The sequence below is a fragment of the Numida meleagris genome, chromosome 3, assembly GCF_002078875.1.
Source record: "Numida meleagris isolate 19003 breed g44 Domestic line chromosome 3, NumMel1.0, whole genome shotgun sequence".
Classification (NCBI taxonomy): Eukaryota; Metazoa; Chordata; class Aves; order Galliformes; family Numididae; genus Numida; species Numida meleagris.
In genome coordinates, this window is record NC_034411.1 from 29,057,546 (window position 1) to 29,070,712 (window position 13,167).

Below are 13,167 nucleotides of genomic sequence, written 5' to 3' on the forward strand. Positions count from 1 at the left end.
CAAAGGAAAGTAATCAGAGATGCTTTGCATTAAGGTTTCTTTTTGAAACTCTGATACTGACAGAAAAAAAATGGTAACATTATGTTTGTTAAAATGATGATGAGTTTTAACTATTGCTTATATGAGGATGTACGTAGCAAAATTGGCTACATATAATACCAGTGAGCAAAGAATTTTGAACACATATATAAGTTATTACATGGGATATTTTAAGAAGATTAGATCTTTCTGGCTTCTTGTCACTGCAGTATAGTCAAGTCATCGCAGTTATTCCAGATTTGTTCTGCAGAAAAACAGCATAAAACAGCATAGACTTTGGCCTCAGGTATCTATGAAGTTACACACTATAACAGACTTACTCTCTTAGTTTCACATGCTTTTTTAGGCTTAGAATCAGTGCCATCCAAGGCTAAAACTCTGAACTCTTCAGAGCTTTTGTATTTCTGCATGTACCAAATTCTTCGGTGAAGATTATTGCAGTCAGGAAAAAGAAACAGGATTTTGAAGCATCAGTTAGACAAGCAGCAAAATTTCCCTTGCTGCAGTACCTGAGGACTGCTGTCAGGTGACATGTTTTGGGTTTTTCCCAGTATTATGCAGGAATGAATTGTAAAACTCTAGGAGAGTATTATAATAAGAAGAGTCCTCTTAAACCTGGCCTTTCAGGCCTCAAGCCCAACCAGCCCTCTCTTTCTCTAGGTTTCTCTTCAGGTTTTTTAAAGGTATTCAGTAGTTTTGTTTGTTTCTGTGTATTTCTGATGCTCTTTCTAGCAAGTTTTACTAGATTCAGTGCTAATCTCTAGAGACATCCGTGAATTTCCTCTTTCATCATATCCTCAAAAACAAAGCATTACATCTTCAAAGGAGATCTTTCAAGAATGTTATTCTGCACTGCCAGAGAAAAGTCTGAGATTATTTATGTGTTCCTATTAAGCTCCCCTTATGATCCACTCATCTTTAGCTTATCAGATCTCAAAAAAAAAAAAGAGTAAAACTCATATTTGGATCAAGTTATATTTCTATTAGGAATCTGAATTTGTAGCACAGAAGTCTGGTTTTCAGTATTGACACTGGCTTTAGCAATTCAGGGTTGCTAGGACTGACAAAGCTTGCAGTCTTTGTAAACTCTCTTGCAACAAAAGTTTCTTCTACAACCTTAACAAGTTCAGTGCAAGTAGCATTGTTACCTAGGTTGTTCTGAAAGTTATTCCTCCTATTTATTTCCATGGAAACTACAACGTATGCAAAACACAATAAAACTATTTGTCAGAGCAAATTCTCAGCTACAAAACGCTATTTCTCAACACAGTCACCACCATTAGCTCTGCATTTTCACCAGATATGAACAAGAGCCTGCATGCTGCACTCAAATATCTGCTCCAGTCAGAGGTAACTCACTGTTGCCACTGCTGAAATGCACCACCTACCACCTCACTGTGCTCACATCTGCTATTTGGTCTCCATAAACATTCAGCAAGTGTCGATGAGTGTCAGTGGGTGCCACTTTTTCCTCATGGAGGAGTTCAATTCCACCCCTTTGTTTCATACAAACTTCCATGTCAGAAGCAATTGTGTCAGACTGTCCCTCCGCTGCCATCTGTCGCATAGCAATAAAATGTAATGGAATATTGTCAGGAAGGTTCAACCTCAACTGCCATACCACTAGCATCCACCTCTAATGTTGCAGGCCAACACAATAAAATAGGAGGAATTACTTCCAGAGCAGCACCCATATTTAGAGACTTCCTCAGGTGAGTAGTAAGTATGAAAACAGAATCTGTATATAAAGCTCTTAGTTCTCTATTTTGGCCTATTAAAATTAAAGTATTAGGAAGAATATGATGTGAGGACAGTTATGCGTTAAGAGAAATCCTTATTTGGATTTGCAGGATTTCCGTGCTCAGAGTTTTTCAAGAGATGATAGGCAACCAGTCTGATTTAGTCTTCACCTTACCTTGAGGAGGTAGCCCCCCAAAGTACCTCCCAGCCAGAGTGATCTGGTAATTCTAACATATAATTTGAAGTAATAAGATAAAGGAAATGTAAATTTTATACACAGTCTACTATGCTTAAGCTGATTTGCTTTGGCTTCAGTACAATTCAGTAGTTTCTCCCATTTGCATCTACAAAGATGGTAGAACATCTATGAATAACTTTCAGTTTAAGGCACAAACTTCTTCCTTCTGATTCCACAAATTTGCACAAACATTTATGTAAATGTGGGTACGTTGGTCAGCAGGCTAGTTCTGTATCAGTAGAATTTGAACTGTGAGAGCTCTTTGTACATATAACAAACAAAAGTTCTTTAATGAATTATAGACTGCAAATGAAGCTCTTTTCACATCTCCATTGATTTTTTTTCAAGATAAAGGTAAAATCTAGGACAGCAATTTGTATCAAGTAAAGCACAGGATGAGTTAATGAGAGATAGCAAGTTTAATGTGGAATTTGATCTTTCAGAACAAGCTGCAATTTGATGCAAAACTTCTTCCATTTTTCATTTTGCTGTAATGAACAGAAGAAATTAATTCACTGCTTCTTTGCCCAAAATTTTTCAGATAGTAAGATCAAAAGAAAATAATGATTTGGAACACGTAGTTACTGCTAATATCCCACAAATGTGCAGAGGTTGAATAAACTTCTCCAGGTAATAATCTTGTGGATGAATTGCAGTTGTTTCAGGTTGTCAGGATTATCTCTTCTCATATGCAGTACAGTATAATTGAGCTGGCAACTACCAGGACATTTTAATTGAGCTTAATATCCTTTTCTTCACAGGACATAGAAAAGATCTGTTTGAATGATGAGAAATGTGTAAATATCTCTTTATTTATTCTCACACCTTCTTGAGTTGATAACCTAACACAGAGACCTTCACTGTTTGGCTCCTGCAGCTGATGGGTATGTGCTAGCAGAAGTGTGGCACTTAGAGTGGGTTATGAAGGTGGCCAAAAACACATTCCAGTCCCCAAAACAATTCAAGTTGAATATGGTCACATTAGTAGTGGTATATTCCTTGTATACTTAATAAGCAATCTTTTTCTGAAGCATTTTTCACCCTTTTCTTTCAAGAAAAGCATAGCAAAATATAGCAAAGAGACTTAATTTTTTTCCATGAAAGCTCTTGAATGTTGTAGAAATGAATGTTACTGAAGTCTCAAAACTGTTGGATGATAAGTCACACCACTTCTTAGGAGGAAATATCAGGTACATAAGCGTCAAATATTATGAGCAAGATAAGTGATGCAATAAACAATCTTATGTAATCTTATGTAATCTAATGGCAAGATGCATTTAGTAAGTGTAAGCAAGAATCTGCATTAGTAGGTTCTTCCTGAATATGACACAGTATATTACTTTTCCACTACATCAACCGGCATGTATGGAACACACTGAATTTGAAGCTTCTTTTTTTATTCACTGTAAAGTTCACTTGTGTATTTGGAAACCAACAGAGAACTTCTAGCCACAATGGTGGTTTCTTCACAAGAAACTTTCATCACCTGGGGGCATCTGAGGAGAAGGCAACACCTTCTTGTTTCATGTGTTGTGTATTTTAAGGAGCACATATATAGATGACTAGTTTTAAAGATGAGAGTTAAGGGAATTGAAATTTGAATCTGTATATAGCCAAAACAGCTCACAGAGACTGAAAAAAATATCTTCACTTTCCAGGTGTGCATTGAAAGTCAGTTACTTTGAATCAATATTAAGCCAGTAGGACAGTAAACAATACTGTAGTACCTAGAGAAGAAGCATGCTCATGGGCACTTTTGCTAAACTCAGTGACTAAAATAAATAATCAACAAAATACAGATGCCTTCAACCCCCCTAAACACATACATTTATAATACACTGAAAATCAGACAGTTTACTTCAGTGTATACTTAGAATCATAGAACTGTAGATTATCCTGAGTTGGAAGGCACCCAGAAGGATCATGGAGTCCAACCCCTGGCTCCACACAGCACCACACAAAATTCAAACGCTTTCTCTGAAAGTATTGTCCAAATGTTTCTCTAATTGTGGCAGCTTGGTGCTGTGCCCACTGCCCTGGGCAGCCTGTTCCATGCCCACCACTCTCTGGTGATGAACCTGTCCCTAGCCCCCACCTGACCCTCCCCTGAAACAACTCCATGCTCTAAAACCCACAATGTAAACTATTCCAGACATGAGAGTATCTTCTCATGGATTTCATTGTGCATCCCTATCTTTGCTTTGTATAAGGTACACAGCATACTGACTGGTGACAAAGACAGGTTGTCGTGGCCTAGAGGAGGAATAAGAAAAAAGAACAAGAAAATCCCTTGCAAGATGATCCTGAATAGCAACTGAAGGGTAGCTCTTTTTAAAAAATCCAAAATAACAAAATATGCTGCAGTTTGAAAGCACTAAAGCCTTAGCTTGCCAAAAGCTGCAAAGCTGATAAATAAAGCAGTAAAAATACTAACCGGATACTGAAGTCGATTCTAAATTTTGTTACTTCAAGTGACTATAAATTTACAGAGATAAACACAAGACTATCCAGTGAAAAAAGTACAGCTGGAGGGCAGGGGCACAGTGTTATTTGAGGCACAAGGACAATAAATCCCTAGGAGTTTGACTTCCAGGATTTACTCAAGTTGGGAAATATATGAGTGCCCCAGAGAGTATAAAGTTTAGGGTCACAGAGAGTTTTCTTGCAAAATTTTGTGACAGTAGACAAGAATCTGTCAGAATATTTCAAGTTGTTGCCTGCTTTCAGTAAACTGTGGTGATTACACTTGATATTTCATGCTGAGAATAGTGTTTTTTATCCATGTTTTCCATAATGCTTTGAAACAGTGAGATTGTTAACAGGTGCTACAATTTATTTTTGGTACTGTGTGATATGGTCATGAGGAAAGTATTGGAAAATTGAGTACTTCTTTTGCTCCAAAACTGGCCCTTTCATTAAACTAAAAGCATTATAACTTTAAATGCCTCTTACAATCTTCAAACTAGTGATAGGAGTAGAGGGAATGGCCTCAAGTTGCACCAGGGGAAATTCAGGCTGGACGTTAGGAAATACTACTATTCTGAAAGAGTGGTCAGGTGCTGGAATGGGCTGTCCGGGGAGGTAGTGGAGTCACCAACCCTGGAGGTGTTCAAGGAACGTTTTGACACTGTGTTGAGAGACTTGGTCTATTGAGAACTATTGGTGATAGGTGGATAATTGGACTGGATGACCTTGTAGGTCTTTTCCAACCTTGGTGATTCTATGATTCTTTAGGAAAAAAATATTCAATTAATTGCTGTTTCACACAAGGTTCACTTTCATCTCTAAGCAGGCAGCTGATGTCAGTTATACCCTGTGTTCCATTTTGCCAAAGAGGTTATATCAGAAGATGAAGCAAAAGCAGTTGATCTAAAGATAAATATAAATATTGCTAGCTATTTCACTACTCAATGTAGAACTGTTAAACTTCTTCCTTGCATTATGTGAATCAGTACTGTTAGCAAAATACTCCAAATGTAAGATTCATAAGATTTTCCTGTCAGTTGTACATGCAGTTAGGCTGATGTAGAGAAACTAATATTCCTGGGGAGTACACTACTGAAACTACTGTGTAGAACTGTGTAGACATATGCTGGCCGAAGCCCCTTGAATACATAAGCAATATTTTCCTAAACGTGGACACCATATGTCTGCTATACCCCTTAACCTGGGTGTGAAACCTAAACAAAATGATTTGACATTTTAATGCATTTTAATGGGGAAGGGAGATACATACAGTGAACAACAACTAAACATACAATGTATGTTTACTAACATACAACAACTAAACATTGTATGTTTAGATGTTGTGCTGAGAGATGTGGTTTAGTGGGGTTATTGGTGGTAGATGGACGGTTGGACTGGATAATCTTGTAGGTTTTTTCCAGCCTTGCTCATTCTATGATTCTATGATTCTATGAAAAGGAAACTCTTTTGAGGAAGTAAAATATGTGGTAAAACTAAATTCTTCTTAGATATCTTAAATTTGTAATCAAACATTATGCTTTGTGCATCGTACTGACTATTCACAGTGTTGTTTCTCATGTTATTTTAAATATCTGACCCTGCTTGCTGAAGAGTGATACTGTTAGATGTCAGATACAGAGCACAGATTGAGCCAGTAACCTCTGCCTTAGCTTCTCAGCTTAAGCTGCAGCTGAAATTGCAGGCGGGTGGAGAGAACTACAGTGTGCAAGCAGCAGGAGCCCAGGGGCTCCAATGCTTTCTTCTGGAGGGGTCTGCATCAGCTTGCAGTGTACACATCTCTTTCCATTGTGTATATACATGAAAGTTTGTGCGTCTCACCTTGCCCACAGCTGTGTTTCTTGTCTTCATCACCAGCATATTCCTAGAGGGAATGTGCATAGCTATTTTCAAGATTGAGAATGCTGAGGCTTCACATCATAGAGATGCTTCGTATGTTTATAAAATTCTTTATTATTACTTCAGCAGGTAATTTATAAAAAAAAAAATCCCTTCTACAGTGTGTAATTATCAGCAGCAAAACATTTTTCTTGATGTTTTTATGTATGTGAGCAAGTTCTGCCTGAGGCTGCCCTGAGAGAGTACAAACATGTTTTTCCAAGAATTAGATATCTAAATAAATCAGGAAAGGAAAGTCACAATATTGTGATCCTGCATCTCTTTGTACTGTCTAGCAGAACTTGCTGATGTTTTCATGTAGGGAAGTTCTCCCTTCAGGAATAGCATTAACATTTTAAGTTGTTTCTGTCTTCCACGCTACTTCCCTTCATTGTCAGGGACTAGAGATGCCACTCTTGGTGGATAGGCAGGCTCAGGAGGGTCCCTTTCAACTGCTGCTGAGGACAGCTTAAGCTCAGCCTCCCTTACTTTGCACTGAGGTGTATTCAAGATGCTCATATGAGCATGGTTCACCTGGGATGCAGTAACATCCTAAACCTTTCTTTTTTTTCCATGAGATTACATTTCTCTCAATCTTGGATGCTGTTCATGTGTGTTCATGAAGGGGAGAACAAAGTTCAGACCTCAGGAGCTCTTCAGAGATTGTCTACCCTTGAGCATCCTACATAGCTCTGCACTTTGTCACATTATGCCTTCCTCCTGAGGAGGAAATCTGACAAACTAGAATCTACTGATCCCCTGAAATCATTGCTTGACTTTCTGCTTTCCTTGCAGGATCTGGCATGATTATTAAAGCCTTCGCAGTATCAATCTTGTTCAGTTGTATTGTATTATATAATGCTACTGTTCTAACATCTCCTCTGCCATGTTGTTTGCATCTCTTGACTTGCATGCTCATTTTAACACTCCAAGTAGCTTATTTTAAAGAGGGTACTCTCTCCACCACAAATGTCATCTCCCTGTCCTTCCTTTGTAATATGCACACCTAATGAAGCCTTTAGATTTATGAAATGAAAAGTGTCCATGGTCTTTGTCCATCTTGGCTGTCTATATTAACATGCTTGTTCTAAGTACTCTAAAAGAAATAAAATGCTTTTCAGTTTCATTTGTACTGGGCTACAGGGTGCTACAACAAAAGATTAATGGCTGTAGCTGGTGTGCTGACAGCCAGAAAAGGGTCACTGCTGCCCTCTTGTTCCAGACAGATTCCATTCCTCAAAGAAAGGCTGCACTCCTTAGGCCTAATGACAGGTTGATGTAGCATTTATTTTCTTGGCAGAAATAGCAATTTGGATGTAAACTTGCATGTATTGTACAGCAAATCTTTTGTTTCTTTTCAGTTTTCTTCAGTTATAAAGGTTAAATGTGTTTCATTGGGAATCTTAAACTGTTCTCATTCACTCTAGAAATACAAACTATTGTAAGACTAAAAGGTAACTATACATTTCTTTTCACTGCTGAAATGAACCTGGTTCATACAACCCATGATGGAAAGGCTGTTTTGCCATTTCTCAGAAGTAGCTTATCTTGTATTGCATGCTACCTAACTCTGTTATAGCACAGGGAAATCCTGAGCTGCTTACTTAGGTTAACTTGGGCTAAACTCTCTCGGAGTATTTTCACAGTTCTTCTCTACCTTGAAAAATTTCTCAAACATATTTTCACGACACTTCCCTAATGCATGCGAACTGTTCAAACCTATTGCTGATCAAAGTTACTTTCCACATTTGTATTTTAATCTTCTTTCTGTTACTCTGTTTCCAGGCACCAGCACAGCTACTATTGGATCTTCTTGTCTCTGTAGCCAAAACTGTCAGGTTGAAAGCAATTGGTAGGGTTTTATGTTTCAGGAAAACTTTTTTAATGAACTGGCAAAATCATTTTTATTCATATCTAAAAAAAATATTCCACAAATTTCAAAACAACTTAATTCAAATCGCTAAATTTGTTGAATCTCTCTAATATTAGTTAAGGCCTAAATAAAGAATTCGAAAAAAATATTTCCAGAAGGATAAACTGCTGTAGGCCTCCGTTTCATTACCTACCTCTCAAAAACAGCTTGTATTCTAATTAAAAGTTGCTTCTTTAGAAATAAGATAGTCATTTCTTACATGTGGTCATTCCTCCTACAGCTGTTTCCAATCCTTCTGAAGAGCTAGATGCTCTTGATCCAGTAGAAGAGAAACTTCGAGCTCAAATTGAAGAAGAGAAAAAAAGGTATAACTTCTGCCTCAAATCATGCTCCAGAAGATAAATTATATTATATTACAATTCTACACACAGTTAACCTCAGGGTTTTCTCTGACATTTTAAGAAATGTCAGCCTTGTGGTTTGCTGATAGTTTTTAAATTTGTATATATGCTGTTGGTTTGCCTGTAAGATGCCACAGTATGTGCATGGGGAAACTCTATGCTAGGGCCAATGGTCAAGAATAAATAAAAACTTAATATCTCCCTTGAGGATTAGTGTCAGAAATTTGTTCTTCGAATTCAAATGTACTGTGGACCTTCTTTGCAGAATGCCATGCCTTCCTTGACCTAAGGAAAACCTTTAGGCTATGTAGAACAGAATAGATGTAAATATTATGTAGAATATGCATCGATTAGCCAATCTTTCTGCTTGCTGTAATGTAGCTTTAGCCAGGATGACAGAAGAAAATAGATGCAAGGATATCACATCTAAGTAATTTGCTAGCATTTGTGTTATCTGTAGCCTATGAGGTAACTTCTGACTGTTTCAAACTACTGTAATTTCTGACTGCACATTAGCTTTCATTTGGAAGGGCAATCAATGCATATCTTGACATAATCGAACCTGTATTTAAATCAGTATTGGCTGCACTTGAATTTCACTAGATTTTTTTAGTGAAACATAAGTTTTCCAGGATACATTTCTTGACTCTATTCTCTAGTGAAGCTGTCGTAAATTACGAGAGGTCTTTTCCTACCACCACTCTGTCCAACCCCACCACTCCATCTCTGATTATTAAATATTATTTTTTATTTTAAATCTGTACCCATTCTAGGTAGAATTAAACTTTATTCAGAGATGTGTTGTAAGGTCTCTCATACTCTTTCTTCTTCTCACGTTAGTTATAAAACAATGTTCAATCGCTTGAAAGGGCTGAAGGTAGAGATTGAACACCTACAGCTTCTCATGGAAAAAGCCAAGATGAAGCTGCAAAAAGACTTTGAAGTCTGGTGGACTGAAGAGGGAAAAAATCTACAGGTATAAAATTACTGTGTATTTCTTCCATTTTCATGTAAATATAACATCTTCAATCATTTCCTAAAGATGTGATAAATTGACAAGATAGAAAGGAGTATGAAGGATGGGATTTGGGTCGTGATTCACCACTGCTCATTCCAATGTAAATCAGACAAAGCCGATGTGAATTATGCTTGTATGAAGCTAATACAAATAAAGCAAAACCCTTTCCTTCTGCCTTATATTCTGTTTTGACTTCCTCCCACACAAACTGAAGGAAAGCCAAGAACGGTCCCAAAAATTCCAAAGACTCTGATGGAACATAGAATGAATAGAGGCAAATGGAAAAAAAATAATCTTTCTCACTGCTAGCTAAACTATGATTTCATCAGGTTTATGACGTGTATACTAGAAAATGGCAGTCAAAGCTGGAATAAGGACAAAACCCAACAAATGTAATTTGGTTTTTAGCAGTTTTTTAAATTCTCCTGCAATCTTTCAGCTTTCTTAAGCTCCCAGAGGGTCACTGACTCTCAACATAGAGCATGTGTCCCCTTGCTCTCCAACTGAGCCATTACCATTAAGAACTCAATGAAAACAAAGTGTTCTTTTTTAATCGCTTTTATAAAAGTGAGCTAAAGAGATGTCATTTTAAACAAGTATATGTGAAGTTGATAATACAGTGAGACAGCTACACGGTTTCACAAACACAGGGGACAGTACAAAAGGTCTGGAAGGGAAACAACTGAAATAACAACATAGCTTTCTTATGAGCTCCTCTTTTGACACTTTTTTTATGACTTCTAATCAGTGACATGGCATCTGGTAGCACAGCACAGCTCTGAGATGCAACTCAGCCTAGTGGAAAAGACTGCTAAGTGCAGTCTGTCCATATCACTTATTATTAACTGGAAGATAAGCGTTAGTCTTTGGAGAAAAATGTTATAAAAAAGACAGAAGTGTTTTGTCAGTATTTTTTTTAATTCCTATGAGTACAAATTTAAGCCACATTTTTAAGAAAATAGTCTAAAATAAATAAGAGATTTAATAAGAGGAGCTTACATATTCATAAAATACCATGAAATTAGCTTAAATTAAAGTTATCATTACAAAATACTTTTCAAATTAAAATCCCTAACCTATGGCAAAGAGGTTAATGTTTCAGTTACCTTCCTGTCTACAAATTCAGACTTTCAGCATGTTTTTCTCTGTCCCTTAACAGGAGAGGTTCAGGATTCAGTCTCTCATGATTCATCAGTAGAAGATTAAAAAACTGATGGAAAAAAAAAAAAAGAAAGAGATTGATATCTTGGATCTTGACCTATGTATACATCTGAGCTCCCTAAGAAACTCAAATAATGAATATGTGCTGTTGCATATTAAAACCCTGTAACCTGAGCTTAAATATCCTTGAATCAATCCTAAATACTTTTCTCTTTGTTCAGAAGCGTTTGTTCAAGTGAAGAAAATACTGTATGATTCAGATTCTGTTTTTTGAATGAGTCATTGACCTACCTCGTTATGGCTGAGACCTGTAGGCCAATATTAAGTGCTCTAAAAAAATCCTATCCTACTACATAATTTTGTTTTTCAATCTAGACTCAGCAAGAAAATACAGAGTTGGTTAGCTCACCAAATACTGCGATGGTTTATCCCCAGTTTATCAAATCTTCACAACATCTATCAGCTAACAGGTAAGTTGATCATTTTTGTCTTCCTTACTTGGTTGTAAGAAAATGTAAGGTTATTAGATCTGTGGTACACCAGAAAGTTTTGCAAATATCACCCTTAAAAGCTGCATTTCTAGTTACAAGAAAAATGACTGTGTAGAAAAGAAATTCTTATCATTCAGTCCTATTTTGCAGTCCTATTGATGGTATCTTATGATAATCCAGTCCTTTTGACTTGCTGGTCTTGGGACGCTGGAAACCTATCACTAGGGATCCCGTGACCGAGAGTTAAGAAAAACAAGCCTGTTATCACTCAGTTTTGCTATTCAAGGATACTGTATCTCCTTTGGAATGTATTCAGGAGGCTGCAAATCAATACAGATTTTAAAATGATTGAATGTATAGCCTAGAATTCCTGTTGAAAAAATGTCCTGGTGCTACACTCGTGTAGCGTATCTTTCCACAAAGATACTGTATGTGATATGGTAAAGCACTGATGCATCCTCCACATTACAACAGTGTAATGATCTGAGTTGTTTCATCATCAATCACTTCTAATTTCAAAATATCTAATTCAGACTTGAAGTAGCAGATATTTCATAGCCTTCAAGTAAGGTAGAGTGCAGGAAAGTGCATACCACCAGAATGTGCAGGTTTCTATATTCATTGACAATAAATGGAGGTGTTCTCTCTTCCTCCTTCTCCCTGTCTGCCTTTCTCTCCCTTCTTCTCATTATACAGTTAATCTTTCTCTGATGAGTAGCTTGGTCTATGTTTTTATAACAGTAGTCAGCTTAAATGATGTTTTCTGTTTTGCAGCAAAACATACTATATTCTACATGCCATTAAATACTGAATAATGAATTTGCTTTAAAAAGTAAAATACATTCTAATTTTCAATAGTGAACTCTTGTGTATCTACAGTAAATTCCCCACAATCAGTGCGGAGAGAGAATGAAACATGTAATCCCCTAACCGTGTCTGAGAAGGCATTTTCAGACTGATGTAAACCAAAACCAGTCTTCTCTACTTTGCTCCAATTCTTATCCTGTTCTCTAAAGACTTAGGCACTATTCACTTTGCAGATAGTTGGCATGATGATGTAAGACCTAATTTGAGATGCTCATTCCTGGCTTTAGGCTGAATGTTACCAGTCCCACAGAAAAGCTGGTGGCACAGAATGCAAAAGCATTTTCAGTCTAGCTCAGTGCAAAGCCAGCCAACTTACCTCAAACAGTCCATGACTGTCCTTTGAAATACTCTTTTTAACTTTGTTCTGAACTAAGCTAAGGACCACTTGTACAACCTCTTTGCCTCGTTGTTCTTGTGAAAAACTTCTCATTAGTACACTGATAGTGATATCTTCTGGAGTTGGAGCTAAAAATAGCATATGATTAGGCCAGAGAAGTTTTCGGTGCAATGGGAGACTGCCCTCCACGAGTAGTAGTTTCCCCTTTCCACATCCCTGCTCCTGCTCAGAAGCAAAATTGCATAATTGATTCCTTTATGATTTTCTTACAATTTTTTACTTCAAATGCCTTTACTACATGTACCAGAGGACAGGTCTCAGTAAACGGTATTTAGTATTTGGAATAGAACATAGGAAGGTGTTTGATCACTATAAACTGCTGGGCTTATTTTGGTGTCCTGTACTACCCCACATGGTCTCTCAGAAAAACTAGTATGTTTTTTATAATGTGCAGTTCTTCTGTGTTTAAGAAATGGACATTTTGACCAAGACTAACTGACTGATCTTTACATAGGTATCACAGACCCAGAGCATCCATATTCTCAAACTTAAATTATAGAATGAATCACGAGTATATAGTTTTGTTTTCCCATATCTACTACATATCAGCATTCTTGCGATGGTGGTTTGAATTTAACTG

At 37.1% G+C, this 13,167-nt stretch overlaps 1 protein-coding gene across 3 annotated transcripts in view; it reads left to right on the forward strand.

Annotated features, from left to right (window-relative positions):
- Nucleotides 1-13,167, forward strand: part of KIF6 (kinesin family member 6) — a 147,645-nt gene that overhangs the window by 123,539 nt on the left and 10,939 nt on the right. For 2 of the 3 annotated variants that reach the window (XM_021392999.1, XM_021392998.1), the window contains exons 17-19: nucleotides 8,533-8,617; nucleotides 9,494-9,629; nucleotides 11,208-11,302. In XM_021392999.1, the coding sequence (XP_021248674.1) occupies nucleotides 8,533-8,617; nucleotides 9,494-9,629; nucleotides 11,208-11,302 (316 nt within the window). Of the gene's footprint in view, nucleotides 1-8,532; nucleotides 8,618-9,491; nucleotides 9,630-11,207; nucleotides 11,303-13,167 lie in introns of those variants that run through there. The other variant, XM_021393000.1, reaches the window with a different exon arrangement.